The 23164-nt window shown below is 51.1% G+C and overlaps 1 protein-coding gene across 1 annotated transcript; it reads right to left on the bottom strand.

Moving 5' to 3' along the window:
• Window positions 1-10455: 10455 nt before the first annotated feature.
• ZIC4 (Zic family member 4) lies at window positions 10456-22307 on the bottom strand. The gene is made up of 3 exons (XM_033856335.2): window positions 22010-22307; window positions 15439-16056; window positions 10456-10928 (listed from the first exon to the last, which is right to left on the bottom strand). The coding sequence occupies exons 1-3, from the start codon at window positions 22077-22079 to the stop codon at window positions 10456-10458; spliced, it is 1161 nt and encodes a 386-aa protein (XP_033712226.2). The 5' UTR covers window positions 22080-22307.
• Between the last annotated feature and the right edge of the window lie 857 nt (window positions 22308-23164).

Below are 23164 nucleotides of genomic sequence, written 5' to 3'. Positions count from 1 at the left end.
CCCAGGCCCGGTGCGTCTCCCCTCCTCCAAAAGGGAGTCCCCTCTACATTCCCCTCCCACAGCCTGTTACCACCCTTCTCCCAGAAGCCCCGATCTGGAGCTCCAGATGACTGGGGCCTTCCAGCCCAGCGTTTGCAGTGAGGGCAGCTTCAAGACGCAACAAACTTTCTAGAGACGCGAAACACTGAAGCGTGATGACGCCGGTTGGCCGGGGCGCGCCCCTTTTGTTTTCGGGGGGCGATTTATGCTCTTCATAAAAATGTGGTTTGGAAAAATAGAAAGGGCCTTGAAAACGTTGTTACAATGAAAAAGGGACAAATTAGAAGACATTTTCCGTGATCAAAGGCGGAAGGGAGAGCGCGCATGGGCATTCACAAAGCTTGACTTATTCCCTCCCCTCCTTTGCAAGCCAGGGCAACAAGCGTGTCCCCCATTGACAAGGCGCCCTATTCAGACTGCAGGTGCGAAGTGGGCTGGCGAGCCCGGCCACATTATGTCAAGGTTGTTGGAGATTAGTGTTTGGCCTTAATAACTAAAGCGCTTGATTTACATTGGAAAAAAGCCCCCTCAGCCGTGAAAACAAAATCGTTGAACGCGTGATCATTGCGAGGGCGGCTGATATCCTAATACTCACATTGTTCTCTGCTGGGCCCAGGCGCGCCCTGGCCTCCTCAGGAAGGGCAAAGCCTGGGTTGCTGGCCTTGAACCAGGTCTCCAATCACACACCCTGTCCGGGTTCTGGAAGAAATGGTGATGGGTAGAAGTTTTACAGGGGCCTCAGGAAGACAGAGTGGGAGCTTCCCTGGGAGTCCAGATCTGGTCCCTCTGTTTTGGCAAAGCCCGGCATGGGAGAATCATGGCGGCTCCAGGGCCTCAGGCCCAATGGTCAACTCTCTGAAGGCTCAAGGGCCTCCAGCATTACTTTGGTGGGAAAGCTGAGGGACTTGTCTTGAAGTGTCACGGACAAGAACAATTCTACGCAAAGGTGATGATCCTTTGGGAGTGACTGGAGAGCTGAAGGAACTTAGGAAGGACTAAGACACACCGACTAATCTGGGCTGGCTCCAAGAAGGCCAGAGTGTTCAGGCCAAATCTATTCCTCGAGGGACAGCCCACTTCAGAGACATCCAGAACTACTCACAGCCTCTACCTCACTTTCTCTGCACTTTTCCTGTTTCATTTTCCCAGAGATTGGGGGGGGGGGGGTCCACCTTGGCCTTCGTTCTGCTTCCCCTTGTGTGGAGATTTTAGGGCAGATTCCACCCCCCCCATACACTACTGTATCTGTGCCTCCCTGACTTCCTCCTCCCCCACCCATGAAAAGGGATGCAGAGAACAAGAGATCTGTGGTTGGGACCTATGAACAGCCATTTCTATATGGATATGTATCTATTCTAACTGCAATATAGTTTGTAAAAGTCAAGCTACTTAAGGCAATTTCCATAAGATCTGTACTAGAAGAAAAGGTTCAGTGGGGACAAGGTGAGAAAGCTGTTAACTATTGTCTGGCCCTGAAAAGGTCGTAAGTCAGAGCCTTGGTAGCTGACCTGTCAGGGGAAGGTATAAAGGCTTTATTCATGCAGTGGCTGCAGTGTTCTCAGCTCTCACAAAAGTGTTTTTATGATTAGATTCTCTTACCTCTTTTCTTAATTAAAAAGCTGAACCATTAGAATAGCACCTGCATCGTGTCCCGATGGTGCCTGCATACTAATTCCAGAGCCTTTACAACCAGTAATTATAACATAAAATCAGAGATTGAATAAAACAGAAGGATTTTGCTCCCAAAGCCCTGCTAATCCCCTTTTAAAAGGGTCTGGTGAAATAATTCAGAACAGTATCCGGAAGTTGGATTACCGTTCCTTTTTTAACTTTTTACAATGAAATGATATTTCACACTTAAAGGAAGCTCTGTTTTTCTACAACAGTTTTTTTTTTTTTTTGGAAGAAAGTTGGCAGGTTTTTTGAACTATACAAAGTATTGGACTGTGGATTCCTTATTCACTAAATGCAGTGCCAGAAAATGTAGGGGAAATTTGTATGGCAGGTTTGAACCACATTTTCTCCGGTAAAAGTGGCTGCAGTGTGATTGAGAATTGCATATGTACATCAGGCAATGCTTCTCACTTCTTTCAGAGGAAATAAATAAGCAGATCTTTTGGGGTCAGATGCCTATTTTTCATGACTTAGAAATATGCACATTTCAGGCAAAACACTCCACTAAGATGCTTTTTAACACTTAATGAATACATTGATGAGTTCAAAGGCTAGACGCCTCCGTTAAACACCGAGCAAGACCTTGCGGTGGCACAAGCCAGGGACCTTGAGCTGTCTGCAGTTTCTCCCCAGTCCTGGCAAAGAACATCATCCTCATCTGGCTAATCTGATCTTGCATGGGCCAGCCGTCAGTCACAGACAAGAGAAAACTGGGTCATCCTGATTTTCTGTATGAATCAGCTGATCATATTGTGGGTGGCTTTTTCCTCTTCTTTTCACCATCATTCCACAAATGCGTGGCACAGCCAAAAGCATAGAAACGTACCCAGTTTTGGTTTCTTTCCTCTGCAGACATTTCTCAAGGCTGCCCATGTATTCTTGAGGTTCAGAACCATGCACAGCCCTGGTTGACTTGTTTTGAATTGATGAATACTCTTGCCCTGCATATTGGCTCACACAGAGTCTATATTGGATCTAAAGAAGTCAAAAATGCAAGACAAGTTTCAAGGTCATCTCCCTGGTCCTATTTACATTTTATCAACTTGCAACCCAAAGTAATTTTTTTCTCTCTCTTTTTTTTCTACACAGCTGTTCTGGATGTTTGCAAAGCCACTGGAAGATTCAGAGGCAAACGCTGAGACCTCTCTTAGTTGCCTACTGAGTTTCTCTTTTTCTTAAATGGTTTTGGGGTCTGAACTTGATAATGTTCCTAGAAAACTCTCAGGCATTTTCCTCATTGAAGATATCTGGCTAAAAAGGCAATGGTGTCCTGATGCCCTGACAGGGAGTTGGTGACAAGTAGAACATGTTACTGTGGGATTCTCAGTCACTTGGTGACTAAGATGTTATTAATTTTCCCAGAACAGAGATTCAGTATGGAACAACTATGATTATGAAAAAAAAAAAAAAAGGTTCTGATGCCTTACTGGAAAGAATGTGTTTTTGTGTAACTTTTGCCCCAAACCGCTCTGCCCTGGGTTGCCCACCTTTGCTCCCCACTTGCACATTCCCGCCTTTTACACCTGGGTCTTGAAAAGCCCAAAAACCAACAGCTGACTCAGAGTAACCTCAGAGACTTATGGTAAAAATAAATCAACATCTGGGCCATCTTCAGTGTCAGTGTCTTAACAAGTCATGGGGGTGACATTATGATATCGGGTTTCTCCTGCTTCGTTCTGCACCAAAATAAACTCGATTCCCTCTCATTTTTCTTGAGCCTTTCAAAAGCAAATGGCGTCTCTGCCTCAGTGCCCCACTGCACCAGCATCTGGAGCTCTCAGAGAACATAAACTGTTTCAGGACCCTCAGCTAGCCTAGGTGCTGCCTGCCGAGGCACACCCTCTCTGGAGCTTGAGGTCCCTGGGTGCCACGCTTTCTAGGAGGGTCTGGAAATCTGATTCAGGGAGGAGCTAGGGGACATGTCTGAAAGATGGAGTCTTGTGAGTAATAATAACAACAACCTTAACAGCAAGCACTTAACGGGTAATTCTAGATGGTTTCAAGGATTATCGTGTTTCTTGCTCAAGACAAACTTGTGGAGATGATGCTTGGAAATTCTCTTTTAGCAGATGAGGAAACTGGAGCACAGGGAGGTTTCATCCCTCATCCAGGGGCACAGGGCCACAGGTGGAGAAGCCCAGGCAATCTTCCCATCACACCCGCACTTTCTACCTAGTGCTCGCTTTCGAAGAAGCCAGTGGAAGGGCTCACTGGAAATCATTAGCAGGCTAAGGCGCCCCCAAACTGCCCTCGGGGCTGCCACTGCAAGATAGGAGGTGAGTAACTTCTTCAAAGGACATTTGAGGTGTTCTCTGGGGTGAGCTAGCCATGGGCACTCAGGCGAGAGTGACTTCACCCCTCTGCCAAAGGTCACACCATTCAACTTTCTGCCAAAAATAACTTTTCGAAGGGAGCCCGAGAACTCTTAGGGGCAGCAGCGCGCAGGTGTCCCAGCGCACTTCCCCTTTCCTCTCCTCATCCCGTGATTCCTCGGCTCGAACTCGAACTTGGGAGGTTCCCAGGGCAGCGGCCCTCTCGGCTCTCGGGGATGGTTGGGCCACGACTCCCCGGTGCCCCTGCGGCACAGTGCGGTCCCAGGCGGGGTGCGAAGGCGCAGCTGGAGGCGCGGACGTTTCCTCTGGCAGACGTTTCCTGGGGCGGCCGTGCGGACGGGAGACAGCGGGATCAGGCGACGAGCCTAGAAGAGCCCTGGCCCGGGGTGCCCGGGGCCCTTCTCATCCCCACCTGCTCCTACCACAAGGATTCCGTCAGTGAAAGGGCTTTCCTGAGTGCGCTCTCCCACAGAGGCCGGGCGGGGGAACCCAAACAGCAAGAGAGGCTCCTCTAACTGGTCCCGGACCCGGAGGAGCGGGACCCTTCGGCGAGAGGGACGGGAGGGGGCGCTCATCCCAGGACTAATGGCCAAGGACCTCCTCCCTCGCGGCGCCCACCGACTCGGAAGTGTCGCGGCGGTTCCAGTGGCCGTCCCCTCGGGGCCGCTCTTTTCACACCCGCGCGTCGCCCTGGCACCTTTGCGCGCTGAGGTCCCTCCCGCAACCTTCTCTGCAGGCCTGCCGCCCTTGCCCTACAAGCTGGTTCTCCCAGGTGTTCTCGAAGGGAACCTAGCATCCAGACCCCAAGAGCCGTCGTCTTCCCGCTCAGAGCATCCCAAGCCCCAGCCAGGCCCTGGAGACCCAACTTCTCCCTCTTCCGGCCAGGCGGATGCGGCGCCTGCGCAGTAGGAGCAAGGGAGCCCGGCACGCGAGTGCCCGGAGGCTCAGTGACCACAGGGGAGGGTGCAGCAGGGCTCTGGTGGTTCAGGTGCTTCTGATACGTCTGAAATAATTTCTCCAGTGGCCGGGCTGGATAAGAGAGCTTCTGCATCAGATGCTAAAACTCACTGACGAGCCCAGTCTCCCAATCGGGGCTCAGAGAAGAGTCCTGTGGGCTGGAGCCACACAGTCTTAGGACTTGGCTCTTCGCAGCTCTCTGAAGGGAGTAGGGAGTCGAGAGGTCTGAGCATCCGCTACTCCCAGAGAGAGGAGCGTCCAGCTGGGAAGACTCCTGCGGGCAACTGTGCCCAAGGTACCCCATTAGGGCTTAGGGAAGGCTTGGAGCCAACCCGCCCTTTCTTTTTCTTTGTTTTATTCCCGCCAGCTACCAGACATTTCTCTGGGAAGTCAGAGGTGGTTTGCGAGAGGGGGCGCGGTGCCGCGGAAGGCAGCCTTTCTCGGAAGACACTGCGAGCATGGCTTTACATTCTTCTCTTCCGCAATGGAAACCGGTTAATGAGTGCCAGTGTCATTGGGGTGAAATTGGGATCGAGGGAAGTCTTCTCTACGAAGGCTGCTTAGGTGGGTCCCTGTGTTTTTGTTGCCCCGAACAACTAGGCTTTAGAGTTGTCTCTGCGAAGCCCCGAGGGAAGGCAGGGAAGAAGACGGGATGCTGTGGAAGGGCCCCACATCTCTCCCAAGATGATGAAGCAGTAACAGGACACTCGGATTCGAAAGGGGAAGGGGAACATCACATCGTTTATTTCCAAAGAAAATAGCAAAACGGAGCTCCATGTACACAAAAGCCTTTGAAGGGAAAAGGAATCACAGATTTTAATTCATTTTTACATATTTACAGCAAGATTAAACCACAGCTTTCAACTATGTTTTCATTCAACAATCACTTTCAGTAAAATACATAACAACTTTTTTTTTTCTTTCAAGTTAGTTCATAATTTAAGGATGCTAAGGGGACAGGTGATAAATCACAAACAGTGTGGCTAGAGAGGGTACCAAATAGTATAAAATTTCAGTCAGGCTTTCTTGGGTGTGTGAATTATGATTACAAGCCGTTTGCCCATCCGTATAATTCACATTCATTGCAATCATTACATTGTCCCATAAATTAGCAATATAAACAAACATATGGGGACCTCAAGTAAACAAATAAAAATCAGTATAAGAGACAACATTTTGTAGCAACTATAATAACAGCATGGGTTACAGCTTGGGGAAACTTCTTTACAAATCATTTAGTCAGCACACACGGGGTGGGGAGGCTGGAACATCCTTGTTTATTTAAACCACCTTTAAAACTACATCAGAAGCTTTGGGGAAAGCTGGACGGGTGAAAGTTTCTTTCTTGGGCACAATATGAAATTTAGAACTGCACATGTGGATGGGAGGGGGGCGTTTGCATGCACTTTGGGGTCGTGGACCTTCTGAACTCCAAATGCCAAGATTCTGAAGAAAACAGGAAATTATAAAAATGTCTCTCTCCCTCAAGCCACTCTCCTTTCTATTAATGGCAGAAAGAGCTTGCTGATTGCTGCTAGTGGGAAGAAACACACAATGGGTCTATTTTTAGCAGAGATTGTCTTCGAAGGAGCAGGAAATAGTAACAATTGCTTAGCTGCAGCCTTGGTTCCAAGGATTCGGAGCAAGAATATTGGGAACTTGAGGGGTCTCTAGGTGACCTGACTTGGGCTAATTGAGTGCAGACCAGAGAAGAGAGAAGCAGACATACAGTGTAGGCTTAGGGTGTATACCCTCTGCCTGCGCTGTCTCTGCATTCTTTCCCTCCTGTCCCAGAGCCTGGGCAAAGGGCCCCTCAACATCTGCACACCTCCACAGGCTCTGGACCTGATGTCTCTGCATTGCTTTTGTTTTTCCCTTAGCAGGACTTGGCCCTAAGTTATCAGTTAGTGTAATGTGCATGTATTTTTTAAAAAAAGTTAGATTTTATCTCTTTAGAAACGGTTTGAAACTAACGGGGCAGAGGGAGTTTGACAGAGAGGAGAACAAATCGCTGACAAAGAACCTTTTACGTTTCATCAGCGTTGTTAGGACGACAAGCAGGAATGTCTCAGATAATAACTCCCACTTCAAAGATTTCTCAGCTCAATAGAAAGCGGACCATCCTTTTTATTCAACCACAAGGACTGGCACTAAAGAAGACTCCACTGTTTGATTTTTTTTCCACCGTGTTTATTTTTCCCCTATTCACTGGGGTACTTGGATAAAATAAACAACAAGACAATTAAGGGAACATGGACTTCTAACTTTCCTGCCATCTTCCCTATCCCCTTGGCCTTGGGCTCTGGAGTCTGTGCCCAGGGCCAGAGCAGGCCTGAGGGGTACCATACACCCCACCCTGCGGAGAAACGAGTTTGGGGGTCTGTGAGAAACTTCCGGGATAGAGGGGCAGAATGGGCTGGACTGGGGGCCAGAGTGAAAATGTCCCAAAGGCACAGTCTGAACTCCCCAGACTCATCCAGGGTGGCTCCTTTCCTTCCCCCAAGTCCCATTGACATTCAGGCCTCCAACACGCTCAAGATGCTCAGAGGCACTTGGCACAAAACCGAGCCGGGGATGCTCATTTGTTAAGCTTCCGAGCTCGTCCTAAAGTTATTTACTTCTGACCCTGGAGCCTCTTTGGGGCGCAGTCAAGATGCACGAGTCCGTCTCCTCCCTTTCCTGAAAGCTTCCCTGCTGCCAAAGCGCCCCTTCCCCGCCCCCATTGGAGTGCCAGGTGAACCCCTAAACGCTGGCGAGGCAGGTCCTAAGGAGGAAGTATATACTGGAGAGCACAGTGACAGTATTAAATGGCGTGAAAGCAAAGGTCAGCGCAAATGTATCTTAATAGAGTGTCTGCAGTGAAGTGTGCCGCCTTTGAAGCGGCCGCTCCCCGCGCGCATTTCCATGGCGAGCCTAACGCGGCATGCTGATGCACCGTCAAACTCACACTTTCAACCCCAAAACCCGACTCTTTGAACAACCCGAGCTTGATTAGACCTTTCTCCTTTTCTTTCCCCTCTTACAAACCATTTCCTCGCCTTTAGAAACTCGCCATCAAACCCAAATGCGCCCTCTGATCACCGCAGAAAGCAGAAACAAAGGGAGCTGAGCGGCGATTCAAGCGGCCCTTTTCTTCCCTCACATTATTATCCATTTTTATTATGATCGGGAACAAGTGCCCATTCGCGTGGGTTTTGTTTACCGGAAATTAAATGAAAATGATTTAGTCCGCGTCAAACAAAAATATATACTTGTATACACAAGAAAAAAGGCCTGTTAGACGTAAATATTATGTCCTTAATGAAAAGCCTGGACGGGCTCCAGGCTCGGCCTTTCAGGATTTCAGTGCGACTTGCCCATTGCCATAGAAATCCTAACTTACCATGAAGATGCACCGTGGCGAAGAAACATTGCTTTGTGCGCGGGCCCTTTGATGTCGCAGGCGCAAGATGCGGGCGCTCAGCTGCGCAGGGCGAGATTACCTTGCGAGCAACGCGGTGGACATCTGTAACAAGCAAATGAAAAATTAAAGGCGATTAGTGACCGACTATGCATTTTTATTTTATTTCATTATTTTGGATGGGGGTGGGGGGTAAAATGGGGCCTAGAAATAGAAGAGAAAGAAAGGAGTCCTGTTTGGAGAGGGGGAAATTTTTTAACATCTTCAGAAGCAAGTTCCCCAGATGCCCTCTGCACCTTGGCGGTGGGGCGGGTGTTTCCCGATGGGAAAGAGTTGTTTGCTGCCGACCGTGGGCCCTTGGCTAGGAGACCTCTGGGCCCTATTGTAGTGGCGGCGAGGCGGGAAGGGGATTGCAGACACCCTTCCACAAGGACGGATTCACTAAGGATGTATTTGGAAGATTCTGGTTTTTATTAGGAGTAATGAAAACAGTCCCTCTCCAGTTAGGACGTTAGTTATCTGATGGAAGTGTGCGGCCACGGGGCAGGAGTGAGAATCTTCGAATGGTGTCTGAAGAGGAAAGAACAGAAGAAAATCCAGCAGAGTGGCAGAATCAGGGTTTGTTTGCTGGGCTCAGCTTTTTAAATTGAGCTCTTTGGGGGCTCCCCCTAGGTAGGAGTACCACACCCCTACTTATCTCCAAATTCTTAGGGGAGTGGGATGGGTCTACCAAAACTTTTTTCCCCTCCGTTTTATTCACGTTGCCCCCCCCTGCACCCCAAATCTTAGCAAGAATTTGAAGCAGCACCATCCTCCCTGCAGAGGGTGACAGGCTGGGAACCAGGCCCTGATTCTTTTCCCCCCTTGGCAACAACTGCACAGATTTTTTCTCTTCCCTGCCCCCAACATCTGGTTCCTTTTCAGGGGATTTGGTACCCAGCATATCACATACACATTCAATCTAGACCCATTGGGTGTTTGCCTTTAAAACATTTATTATTGCAGTTCATCTCTTGTTCCCCTCCCCCCCCCGCCTTTTTAAAATTTAAAACTAAGACCAACATGGTGCGATTTTTGACAAAGACCATCACAGAATTGACGTGATTCATCCAGACACTGTAGCCTAAGCTGGATCCCTTTGCTGTGGAGGTCTGGCCTCAGTGACATCATTGGCCCATTCTGCACCCCCAATGCCAAGCACCCAAAAGATTCCACAGGCAGCTCCTCAACAATTGTGGGGTGTGAGGAGAGGGTGATTGTTCTCAGGAGGCCTCAGAGCATTGAATCTTAAAGCCCCTTTACCGCTCTTTTGTCTGTAATTCCTGTTGTTTGGACTCCCCTCTTACCCCCAGTATATAATGCATACAGAGCAGACAGACAGGCAGACAGATGTCTCTGTGTGCTTGGGCCAGTCTCTGGGGGAGGGGCATAAAATCCCTAGGGAAGATGCTGAACCTCCCCCCCTCTTCCCTAGCATCTCCTTTATTGAAGCGGTTGGAAAATTTTGCATCTGGGATTTAAATAGCTGGGGGAGGGGAAGTGTAGGGAGGCAAAAGAGGAAGGAAAGAGGACGGAAGACAACGGCTCAGGAATTCCCTCTGCCACCTTCCCGCCACAGGAACTTCCGAGGAGGCTCCGACTGGGAGCTGGGAACGGAGTAGTTGTGGCTATCCGGGAGGCCCAGGCCTCGAAGAAAACATTTCCCATTCTGTGAACCACACAAGGACTTTGCGGTGTTACTTTTGCCGACTGCAGTGGCCAAGATTGCACAGAAACTCTCCTAATATGTTTTCTTGTTTACCTTCTGCCTGTCTCTTTCTCTATTTTCTTTATCCCAACCCTGGTTTCAAGCTACCCAGTCATGAGGGCGTCTGGGGGGGGGGTGCTGGATGTGACTGTAGAATCCATATGGGTACCATATTGATATTTTAAGACAATGGACATTATAGCAGCATATTCATTGAGCTCTAACAACTATTAGTGGTGACCTTCCTCCCTTCCTGCCTTCCCTGCTTCCTTCCTCACTCTCTCTTCAAGCCTCAATAACCCGGCCTAGACCTGGCAGTCAGGGTACGCGGAAGCAGCAACCGCAACAGCAACCCTGGTACCGAAGGCGGCGGCGGCGGTGGCGGGGCCAGGTGGCCGCGCGGGGCTTGGGGGCGCTGCGGGGGCAGCGGGGGCGGGGCCCGCGCCCTGACACACGTACCATTCGCTCAGGTCGGCGCTACGCGCCGCCACCGCCGCCGAGGAGGCCACCGGGGGCTCGCGGCCGAAGTCCGACGAGGGCGACACGAGGGCAGACGGTGTGGCCGAGTCGTAGCCAGAGCTGGGCGGTGGCGGCGAGCGCCCGTGCACCTTCATGTGCTTACGCAGCGAGCTGGGGTGCGTGTAGCACTTGTCGCAGCCGCGCACTTTGCACGTGTAGGGCTTGTCACTCGTGTGCACGTGCGAGTGCTTCTTGCGGTCGCTGCTGTTGGCGAAGCGCCGCTCGCAGCCCTCGAACTCGCACCTGAAGGGCTTCTCCCCTGGTGGAGGCAACGCAGAGACATTAGTGCGCGTGGGCTGTGGCCCCGGCTCGGCCTCACTACCCTACCCCAATTTCTGCCATTTTTGGGAAGAGAGCCACCAAAAAATTCAGAAACCTCTTTCCCCGGCGCCGCAAGCCCGGCACCCCCTTTCCCCGCTCAGAGCGCGCCCCCTGAGCTCCCTCCTGCACGCCTCCCCCCCTCCCCTTCTCCCGCCGGGACCTGGGGGGAGGGGACGGAGCAGGAGAAACAAAGACTCCATCTTAGTCGAGTTTCCTTCCTGGAAAATCCTGATCCACTCCGGTTGTTTTCCTCCAGATTTTCTCCACCTGGAGCCAGAAGCACCTTTGCCCGGAGAATAGAGTTGACTGAGGAGCTCGCATCTGCTCAAAATTGCTGTTCCAGCCAAATGCCTTTGCTCCCCACTCCCCGCCCAGCGGTCCACCCCAAACACATCCTGGCCCAAATTGTTTCTTAAAGTAGGTTTTGTGCAAACGCCAAAGCGATGGAATAATATCAGGATGCGCAGCCGATGCACACGGCATGTGCATGGTGTGCATTCGTGCTGCAGGGAAAGGTACTCTGGGCAATTCACTTCAGACGCGATTTTTACGGGGACTAGAGCCCCCTCCCCCTTCCCCTCTACCCCCTGAGGGCAAACATTTAGTAGCATTCTTCAAATCTTGCCTAAACCGTCCGGGATCCCTCCAGATACTCGCGCCGGCAATAATATTTTATTACGCTGCTCCAGCGGCTTCCCGGAGACTCCGCCGCGGAGACCCGGCTCTCCCAGTCCGAACTGACTGTGAGAGGCCGGGCGGCCTCCCTAGACCACCCATGGCCCACGGTCCGGTCTCCCCAGCCTGAGCCGAGAAACCGGCAAGGCAGGTTCTGCCCGGGCCAAGCGGGATCCGGGGCCATTCCCGCGATCGCACCCATGGTCGCGGTGGCTTCAGGATGAGCGCAGCTGCTGCGATCAGGCGAGGCCTGGCTCCGCGGACCGGAGGGCAAGCGGGCAGCCGGGGTAGGCCCGGGAGGGGCTCTGATCAGTGTTGTGATGCCCTGTAGAGCCGCGGGAAGGCGCGAGCGCGCGCTAGGGTGGCAATATTGGCCGAGGACAGAGTCCCAAGCCGGGAGCTCACCGCCGGCTGGATTTGCTAGCGTGTGGGGGAGGAAAGGACCCCAAGAACCCGGAAGCCCAGGTTCCTCTGGAGCTGCAGATGCTAAAGGAAGGAGAGAAAGAAATGTCCGGGTGCTGCAACAAATGGATGCTACCGGGCGCCCTGGGTTGAGGGAGAGACTACCAAGCGTCTGGCTAAGGAGGGAGAGATGCCCGGCTGGTGGAATGTTGCCTTTGGGGTTGCTTCTCCCGCCGCTTCCAGGAAAGATGGGTGCTTTGGGGCAGGTTTGAATAAACAAAGGCCCTACTCCCGAGTCCTCTTGAGGCTTAGGCAGAGCCAGAGGTTTGCGCACAACCCTCGCCTCCGCACGGCAGCGGGTTAGAGCCCAGGGCTCCTGCACTGCGCGGCCGCTGCGTCCTCCCGCTGCAGGAGTATTGTTAGTACAGTGGAACACTGGACAGTGCTGGCATCTGCCGTTTCTCGGCACACCGGTACAGTTTTATTTAGAAAGATGCACAATAAACCCTATGTCCCTATGTGCCCCTCGTTTTCTCCCCTCTGATCCCTGTTAGCATCTGCAAAACTAAAACTTTTCTTCCTCCCTTCCTTCTTTTCTTTCTAAAATCACTTACAAGAATCATGTAATTCAGGACCTGCAAAATAAATCAAGATCTGCTAAGACAACAGAGGAGAAATAGAATTTGAGGTTGATTGCCACCCCCCAACTATTCCCCCGCACACACACACACATATCCCATCTTGTGACCGCCTTGTTGGACATTCATGTAAAACAGAAACAATGATTTCGTTCCAGACGAGGTACTGAGGCGAAAAAAGCAGGGCACTGAAGGTGATACGGGCAGCCTGTGAGTTCCAAGGCCCCTGGGAGGCCAGGTGAGGCCGCGCCCCCGCGCCCTCCCGGCCTCTCCCCAGCAGCGGGAGGAGCCCCGGACTCCTCGCCTAACTCTGCGCACCCCCCGCCCCACCCAACACGCAGCCTCCCGCCCTCTCCCTCCCACCAGATCTGGGCGCTGAGCCCTAGGTGGGTGGGTGGATGGATGTGGAGAAGCAGGGTTGGGCCGGGACCCCGCAGCCCGCCCTGAGTAGCCTGGGCCTGAGGCTGAGTCCTAAAAGGCCCGGAGTCTCCTTCTAGAGCCTCAGCAGCGCGAGAGGCCCCTGATCCGGCCCGGCGCCAGGCCCGCCCGACAAAGTTGGCAGTGGCGGGGCGGTTCGACTCGCGCCATTTTCTCGCACTTGTGGCTGGGCCGGGCTGTGCGAGCATTCCGCCCCAGCGCGGTCTCTCCTCTGCCTCGGATCCCAGCCCTACCTCCCTCTACCGACTGCCTGGGAGAGTGGGGTGAGCCCGCAACACAGGGGTCCCGGGAAAGGCAGCAGGCCCGCGTCTCCCTCGCGGCGGCACCATTGTTCCGGGATTTCTGTGACCGCCGCAAAGCGAAAGCTTTCGGAGTGGGATCGGAGCCGCTGCCCCCGAAGCCAGGCCTGGGATTCAGATCCCGGAAAATCTCAACTCCTGAGAAAGCAGCCTATTCGCCGCTTCCGCGACTCGAGGAAATGAAACGCCATTAATATTTGAAAAGGCAATTATTTTCCTGTTGAATCGAGAACCGTCTTCATGAATAATTTGTAGTGAGGTCTATTGCCATTTGAGAAACATTTTGTTGTTGTTGTTTTCTCCTCTTTGCATTACTTAGGAGGAGGGTTTGAGGGAAACGCCCAAGCAGGAGAGGCTCTGTAGATTTTTTTTTTTTTTTAAACTCCGGTGATAATGAATCAGGACTGCCAGTGGAAAGGGAAAGGATGCACTTAGAATTCTGTTCTGAATAGACGCAAACCTGAGCCAGCTCGGGCGCACTGAACTTGATTCTCTGCTGTAGGTCGATTGCACTGAGAATTTAACCATTTTCTGCTTCACGGACTTCAAACAGTAGGCCGGCAAAGAGCAGTAAAAGTTTGTTTAAAACCCCCCTGTCATTAAAAATGAGTTCCTACTCTGGCTCAGGACTTCTAGTCTACCTTCGTGGTGCGGGCCGCCAGCTCAATGAATAGGGAGCCTGAGGGCGGAGATCTGGGTCTCACTTCTCTCCTTCTTCCCCTGGATAAAAATCGGAGGGAGGGAGGAGTGGGGGGACAAATGCTTGCGAGAGGTTGTGGGGGGAGGAATCCTGGAAACAGCTCAGAAAAACTATACATTTCCGAAATAAAGTAGGAGACTTAAAAGTGGACTTTAATCTGGCCTCCGAGTGTGCCAATGTCCTAGCCAGGGACCTTCCCCAAGACTGAAGGGTTCGGGGGGAGAAGGTGGGATTTAGCAAGCTTCTTTCCCGGGTAGTGCCAACCTGGGTGAGTTCTTTGACTCTAATAATTGAGGATGTTTTCACCAAGAATAGACGTGCGTAAGGCAGAGTGCCAGGGAGTAGAAGTGGGGCACCAAGCTGGAACTTATTTCATCCCCTCTGTCTCCCCCATCGGTCCCCTTCTCCCGCACCCAAAATGGAGGAGGGGAGATGTTGACTTCTTAAACTTTGAGGAAGCCAGGGCAAGAAAACCCTAGCTAAGAAGAATACAAACATCGGGCTGCTAAACTAATTAATGTAACTTCACAGGCTGTTCTGGGAAGTGTGAAAACTTTCTCCTTGCAATTGCATCAATTAGAGATGTTTCTGGCCAGAGGAGTCCAACTTTGCAGGCTTTTGAGAGGGCGCCTTTTCTTTCTGTTAACTAGAAGTAACAGATGTGGTTGACACATGTCCCCATTTCACTTAACAGCGCAGTAAATGACATTTAAGGTGAATGAGTCTCCTTGGGTCTCTGCTAAAGCAAAAGGGAGGGTTTGTGAAACGTCCCGAGTGTGGGTCACCAAGGCTCCAAAACCGGGGCAAAATTAGCCCATGAGACCCTCAAATCCTAGAGAAGTCACTAAGGGCCTGGTGCGCTCTCCATTCAGGTGGCAGTCAGGTTGTCAGGCTGACTATTGGAAGAGTGTGCCTCACACAATTCCAAAGGGACAGGGAAAAATTAAATTGTTCCTATGTCTTTACAACTTTGAGGAACAGTGCCCTTTAAAATACCTTAAAATCAAACTCCGTAAGCAGGGACCACACATTTGCACACACAGAAACCCGAGCATCCCCTTCCCAACCCCCAGAGCAGAAACCTCATACTATCCTTCCCACACACAGCCTCAGGAAACTTCTGTGATTCTAATTGAAGGGCATAATTAATATTTTATGAACTTGGATCATGGAAACACCAAAATATCCCCCCTCCCCGCCCAGGTGGAACTTGAGGAAATCCAGCTCCGAGGGCCCAGAAGAGGCCCCCTGCCTCCCCAGAGGGTCCGAACGAGACAGACAGTGGCGAATACTGACCTGTGTGAGTTCTTTTGTGTATTTTGAGATTTTCTGATCTAGCAAAGACTTTGCCACACCCCGGGAAAGGACAAGGGAAGGGCTTCTCGCCCGTGTGCACGCGGATGTGATTTACAAGTTTGTATTTGGCTTTAAAGGGCTTGCCCTGGCGCGGACACTCCTCCCAGAAGCAGATGTGGTTACTCTGCTCAGGGCCTCCGACGTGCTCCACGGTGACGTGCGTGACCAGCTCGTGCATGGTGCTGAAAGTTTTGGAGCAGAGGCGCGGGGGTGCGGGGCCGTCGGCCGCCAGCCACTTGCAGATGAGCTCCTGTTTGATGGGCTGGCGCATGTAGCGGAAGAAGGCGCCGGGACCGTGGGGTGCGGCGAGGTTCATGGTCAGGTTCATGCCCCCGTAGTTGTGCAGGGCTGCGGCAGCTGCCAGGGCGTCGCTGCGGGCCACAGGTCCCGGCGGGAAGGGTTCGGGCCGTGCGTACATGTCTCCGGGGAGCCCCAGACGCAGGAGTCCGTTCAAAGTGCAGCCAGGGGAGGCCTGGGGAGGCTGCTCGTGAAAGCCCGGTAACACCGAGGGGCTGGAGGCGGCAGCGAGCTGGGGGCCATGGTGTCCGGAGCTGCTACCTGTTGTTGAGACAAATAGCGCGAGTGAGAACGGGTGGCAAGGGCTGAGCGTCCTACCCGGCCCCAGGGGGCAGGCCCAGCCCAGCCACACCACGGCCTCGGCGGTCAACGCCGGCACCGAAAGCCAGACTGCGGCGGCTGCGATCCGGGCGGACAACGCGAGGCCAAGCGCCTCCACCGCGGTCCGGCTGGGCGGCTGTTCGGTAGAGCCCCCTGTCGCTTCATGAGCAGGAGAGTGATGGTGGCGGCGGGGTGGGTGGAAGGGGTAGTGGGGTGCGCAATGCTGAGGCTGTGGGTTGCTGGGTGCCCCTGGGCTCTGCTCCAAAGGGGTCCGACTGGCGCTCCGAGCGCGCTTTGGCGGCCAACTCCCCAAGGCCCTCGGGGCCGCGGCGCCCTGCGGGGGAGTGGAGGTGGGGGAAGTGGTGATGTTGTAGGTGGTGGTGGTGCCCAAGAGCCCCGGCCATATATACGAATTTCAGCGGCCAGCTCGGCTGGGAGAGGGAGGCCTGCTGCATCCCGGCCGGGACTCCCCGGAGCTCCTTAGGTCGGGGCGCTCACGCCACCGTCACCTGACGGCGGGGAGGGGAAAGAACAGCCATAGACAACTTCTGCAAAGTTCCCCCCCACCTCAAGTTTTGGGTTGTGACTTTTTTTTCTCCCTCTCTATCAGTCTTTAATGCCTACTTGAAATCCTGTACACTACAGAGGCAGCAGCGGGGCGCGTGAGATAGTGAATAGAGATTCGGGGCCGTGGCCCGGGCCCGCCGAGAGGAACAATCGCCTAAGTCGCCCATTGGCCCGCGTCCCGGTCCGACGTCAGCGATGACAGGGCCCTCTGCACGGGGACACACACACACACTCTCTCTCTCTCTCTCACACACACACACACACAGTCACAACTGCTCCCGTTCCCCTCCCCACCCCCCAGCTCGCTCTTCTACTGCTCATGCGCTCTGACCCGGGCGCGGATTCTTTTCTCTACTCGTGAGCCCCCTCCCCCTTCTCTCCCCGAAAGCTGGGCAGATCTGCTCTGCCTCGCCGCTCTTGGAAGTGAGCGGGGCTGGGTTATGCCTCCATTCCCCACGGCTTTGGGGAGGGGGCGTTGCGCTGCACGTAAAGTCCTTCCAGGCAGACCGGACCCCCCAGCCCTGCTGGGGCCGATGGACAGCACCCGGAGCGCGGGGACTGCGGCCTGCTTCGGCAGCTTGTCCCGGGAGTCGGGAGGAGGCGAGGGCCGGGATCCAGGGAGGAAAGGCGGCTGCAGACTAGGAGGCCGGGAGCGGGGGCGATCCTAGGCTAACAGCCCTTGCGCCTAATTTTGTTTTCTCGCTTTTCCAAATTTTCTCGCGTCGCTCAGCTTTCTCGCTCTCGTTCTTTCTCTAGCTCTCGCTCTCAGTTCCACGAAACCCCTGAGCACACTTCGCCTTCCTACTTGGATCCTTTCTTCTCCCCTCCCCCTCTGTCTTTTCCCCACTCCATTCTTCCCACTTAGCCTTGCCGGCCCCTCCTCCCGGGCGCCTGGAGCGCCCAGAGACTGGCGGACCCAAGAATCTGGCCCTGAGCCGAGCCCCAGGACTGGGCCGGAGACGGTGATAACCTGGGAGAGGCTAGCTTCGAACCCACGCCGCCCTCCCAAGAGGGCCTAAGAATCCTTCCCGCCGCAAATCACACCGACCAGCGGGCGACGGGCCAAAGAAATAAAGGCGAGGGGAGCGCAGCGAGGCGGAGCGGGTCCTCTCCCCAGGTCTCTCTCCCACTATCAAATTGCGGTCCTGAGCTCTGTACTCTGCCGCCGGGCGGAGCCTTTGGAAAAGGGAACTTAAGAATCGTTTCCACTTTGAGCTCCCTCTGGCCACTTGTTGCCCGCGGCCGGAGTCTCTGTCTCTACTCGCTTGCCTAGAGCCGAGGCCACGTTTCCCGGCCCAGGCTGTGAGAGCGACCTCGGGCCACGGCCTCCTCTCGCGGGATGCCCTCCCGGGCTGCGGGTTCCTCTGTCTTGGGGTGGGGATCGGCCGGTGGAAGAAACCTTCAGTTCTGGACCAGCCGAGTGTGGCATAAACAGGGGGGAGTGTCCTTTGTTTGTGCCGACCGGCTAGGGCCGGCTGCATCGCCCGGCGATTTAAAGTGCTGCTGGCCCTCAAGCCTGCGTTGCACTCAGTAGCCGAAAATGCCAACCTAAGTTCTCTCGGGGCTCCCCGGCAGCCATAGAAAGTGCCCTCAAAGCAATGAAAGACTTGGGTTTTTAAGAGAAGTTTGAAGGATTGAGTAAAAGACCCCACTCCCCTAGCAGAGGTGAGAAGTTTGGACAGATTACGAGGAACTCTGATGAAGTTGATTGAGCTGCCCCAGCCACCTCCAGCACCAAGAACTATTCTTAAACATTTCCTGGTCAGTAAATAACGGTTTCTTTTAAATTTTTAAAAATAATTAACTTATTTATAATGGTTGGCAGATTCTTTGAGCCTTTCTTCATTTAATGCATTGTTCCTGGCTCAGTGCCGCAATTTAGCGAGGGATTAACTTCCACAACAATTTTCCTCGGCTTTGACAAGTCCAGGTCTTTTTGCTCCTCCGGCCGGAAGAGCTTAAGCAAGCTACCAATAGATGCTGAGTTAGCATTAAAAAAAAAAAAAAAAGTTGAAGGAGAGCATTTGACAGCTGAAGCCCTTCTGCTCTGGAAACCAAGGGCTTCCACACAGCAGTGTTGAGACTAGACTTGGAGGATTTGTCTCCTTTCTTGGCTTTCACCCTCTCCCACACTCTCGCTTTCTGCGGTTTATCCCTTTTGCCCACAGGTGCCTCCTCTGTTTTCCTGCCCTGTTTTCCCTTCCTCAGAGCGCTGGTTTCAAGGCTTCTCACCACGCAGGTGTCTTTTGAATGATACAGTTGTCTGGGCAAACCCATGAAGGGTTCTGAAAACAACAAAGACCAAAACAAAAAAACAAACCAGCATATTCCTCTTTGGGACCCCTTGCCCAGCACTTTCTCCTAACCATTCATCAACACAGAACTTAGTCAGCTCCTCCAGCAGCATTGAGGCTTAAGTGCGGGGGCACTGATGCAGTAGTCCAACAGTGAAAATATTTTCTTTCCCATCCAAAAGTTGGCAATCTACAACCTACTGTTCAGGACGTTTGTCAAACTAACCATCTAATTTGGCTTCCATGAAAACTCTGATTTGCACAAAAACGAACCCCTTAATATATACACCGTGACCACACCCGCATCAAAAGCTTTGAATAACAGTACAGAACAGGAGTATTCAAGTTGTTTTAGGTTGTGGACCCTTTTGGAAACCTGGTGAAGCTAGTGGACTTTAATAATCCTGTGCCTTTTGCCCACATGCATAATAGAAGAAGCTATAACATTCCATTAGAAGGTGGCGAAAATAAAGATGCGTTTTTTCCCATCCAAATTTGTGGGACCCCCCGCCCCGAATTCTAAGCACTGACTCCACAGACTCCAGGGATAAGAAGCAGAAGTTATATACAATAGACTGTTACTGCACTACCGTCTCTCTTGATAAGTTTACCCTTGAAAAGCTTTGAACACGTGTATGGCTTTTTGTGCCAACAGTGAAAGGGCAGATACATCTGATTCAGCCAAATTCACCAACAGTAACCTGGCCCCATGGAGCTCCTTCCCAGATGCAGACTTCTTTTGAAGCACTGAAAACATCTGGACCCATCCCGGGTAGATGCTTCTTGAATAGTCAGGGGTCAGTTGACCTAAGGTCACTAAGGTTACCTAATCTTTGCAAGTGCCTTGGAGCCACGTGGTTCACACCTTGGTCGGCTGAACACAGCAACGGGACCAAGCGTTCTCCCAGAGGGACATGTCCTCAGGGACAGAGATACCATTTTACTCACTAATATTTATAAACAGGAAACTCTGGGTGATTACATAAGGGTCTTCAAGGCGTATCTCTGAAATAAGCCCCAAAGCAGTACCCAGCTAATCACAGATGACAGATGGGGCACCGATGTCAGTGAGGCATATTTTAGCTTTCAGGGCCGTTCCTTTGAGTCTTCCAGTGCCCAGGTAGCAAGGATTCCAGGTTTCATTGACTATTCATTGGGTAGGCTAAGTAGTGGTGTCCCTCAATGGTGCTCAGAATTTTTCTTTCAAAAGTTATCTCACCACACTTACCCCTAATACCAAATGTTTGGCTGAAGCATTCTATTCCTAACCATGCTGGGGGTTATAGCATTGTTGAGTCCACATTTCTGCTTGATTTGCAGAAGAAAAAAAAAAGATACATTTGCAGCTCAGAGATCTTCAGCAGAGTTTCAAGAACCACTGGGGGTTTTCATGGGGGCCTATTTGGAGCAAGTTCCATCACCAGACTCCAAACATCCCTCCAGACCTCGAAATCATGCCCTAAGCACCTTTGTTTACAATATCATAAACTAAAGTGATTTCCTAGTCCTGCTGTATAGAAATATATTTGGTGGCCCTACCATCTGTTATAGCTCCTCATATCACTGGCTTAAGTGGGGGAATGTCTGACTTCCCTTCCTCGGAAAGGAAACAATGCGGGAGATTTCAGATCAATAGCTGGGATATTTTTTGCATTTTGATCTTTTCAACAATGCTAAATGATGATTATCTTGTTGCAGCTTATGCCCAAGCCAGGATCCCAGAAGCTGAGGGCCACTGCACAAAGCCTGACCAAGCGCAAATCTTGTTGCCTGAATATTGTGCATCTAGGTCTGCAGTCACTTGTTCAATCCTTTCTTCCCTGTTTCTGGCCAGGGTACCATCCAAAACAAGGGGGCAAATCCCTTCGTAGGCTATTCACAGACAGAATTCAAGATTCCTACAGCGAGAGGTTGTCTCTAGTCTTGCGGGAGAGAAAAATAACAACTTAAGCCCCAGGAGCCTTCCGTAGGTCCATGCCCACATCGTACAGAGGAGAAGGGGTCTGTCAGGATTTTGAAGATAAAGGAAGATATTCCTCCCCTCGTCTATGGAAGTTTGGGCTTTAATCATCATTAATGGAAGTACGTATGAAAGAAAATATGCTCGGATAAAATGCTGGGATAAAATTTAATTTCCCAGCAAACCATCATTTGACAACTGATTAGGAAACATTGTTAGAGGATCTTCCAGACCAGCACTGAGGAATTAAAACAACGGAATTTACATAATAACCACATCTCTCTAGAGAATTTGCCATCAAATCATCCCAAAATAATAGAAGAGAGTCATTTCCTAAGTTGTCCATTTAACTTTTATTAAGAAGGTTGCATTTCCTACCAACAAGGGAATACCTTGGAGGCAACCATCAGCTGGTGGTGTAGTTGAAATGAGGGAAACTAGATGCCTGAAAGGGGAAACACCCAACCCTAAATCATATGCTTATTCTAAATGGAATATTAAATTAAATTCTTCACAATGAAGGTATTCCTGACAGAGCGGCTGTCAGTCACTCCCTGTTCAGACACCACATTGTGGGAACATCGTGGCTGCCACATTGCGGAAGGCTGGTGTCCCTGGTAAAGATGATGCATATCATGTAAACCCCATCACCAAGATCAAAGTCTGCTCCTTTCATGTAAGCCAATACATGTCAAACCTCATTCCAATCAAATCGTCCGGAAATGAATTCAAGATGAATATGTCATAGAATAATGTGACAGTGGAACTGCAGAAGGTCAGGGGTGGTTGTTTCAATGAGAGAGTCGTCAAATATTAATTCTAGAATGTCCAGATGAGTAGACATTGAGGGGGATTAGCTGGCTGTTGGTGGGACGTTGTGTCGCTGATTTGTGTGCAAATGTATCAAACACCAAGGTGTTGTTCTAAGTTTCATTGGAATTCAAGAAACACCCCCAAACTCACAACCAACATAACCAAAAGACCAAAAAAAAAAAAAAAAACATACAAAAATAACTTCCTACTTAAAAAATAACTTCAGCAAACCAATATTCAAAAGAGGATATTAACTTACTTGACTCTTTCAGGGCGTTTCGGTAAAGCCGCATTCGTTTCCTCATCACCAGAGAAGTCTTGTATCTCATTTTCTGACTTTGAGCCTGTTTGGGAAGAAAAGAGAGACAGTCACTAGTTAAACGATTTCCTACATGCTCGTATGGCAAGACTGTGTGGCCTGAATGTAAGAGTGAAAGAAAGTGTTGGTCTGAAGATCTTTTCAGTGTTTTCTTTGACTATTTTCAAATTTGGAAGTGAAAGAAGAGACTTCTGCTGGGAACTACCCATATTTACTGCAAAATAATATATCCTGGTTGATAAAAAAAATATTAAAAATCATCATTTCCCAACTAGATTTTTATCCGTAACTTATTTGTGGATCTCCCTTACAGGTAGAGTTAAGCACACTTTCAGTCAGTCAGTGTTCAAACGTCTCTCACTCCAGAATTTAAACTTTTTTTATCTGAGAAGCCCCCATCATTTTCTTTAAGTTCATTAATTAATTGAGTTTAGTGAGAAGGGGGGCTGGGTGTCCTCTGGGAGGTTAGCAGGTTAAAAATTGAGTTGTAAGTGTTGGAACTGATAGGAGAGGAATTTCTTTGCAGGCGTGTAGCTCCTGTTGTGCCCAAGGTGGTGTGGAATCCCTAACCCTCGCGTGGCTTCCACCCCCTCACCCATCTGGAAGCCATCGCCGTTGGTTTTTGAAAGTGAATATAAAATTCACCGGTTTGGGGTGGGGGGAGATTATTTCTATCAATTGGTCCTGGCTGTCCACATTTTTTAGTTAAGCAGCTTAGAAATAACCCACCCCCACCCCCAAAATATTTGCATTCCTTATCAAATTCACTTTTTGGATAGAGCTATCCAGCCTTTGGTCACCTTAAAACCTTAAACTCATCTTGGGGACTTCTGCATCTGTCAGGCAAGGCTGAAGGCAGTGGAACAGCCAAACAGAGGCGATTCACCCAGCCCCAAACCTCAATCTGGCCTAGAAAGACAAACAGTCATTGAAAAGGTCTCAGGCTGGACAAACACAGCAAGCTCTCTGTCAATGAGGACGTCTGCCTGTCTTGACACTCCAGCCCACAGAACAAGCGGTTGTTTAACTTGTTGAACCACAGGCCAAATCCAAGTGGGCCTCTGCTATCTCAAAGACTTTCCAGTTCTCTATGCT

Source organism: Tursiops truncatus, chromosome 4 (assembly GCF_011762595.2).
Source record: "Tursiops truncatus isolate mTurTru1 chromosome 4, mTurTru1.mat.Y, whole genome shotgun sequence".
Taxonomy (NCBI): Eukaryota; Metazoa; Chordata; class Mammalia; order Artiodactyla; family Delphinidae; genus Tursiops; species Tursiops truncatus.
Note: the sequence above shows the minus strand (reverse complement) of the source record. Positions and strands in the feature narration are given on the sequence as shown.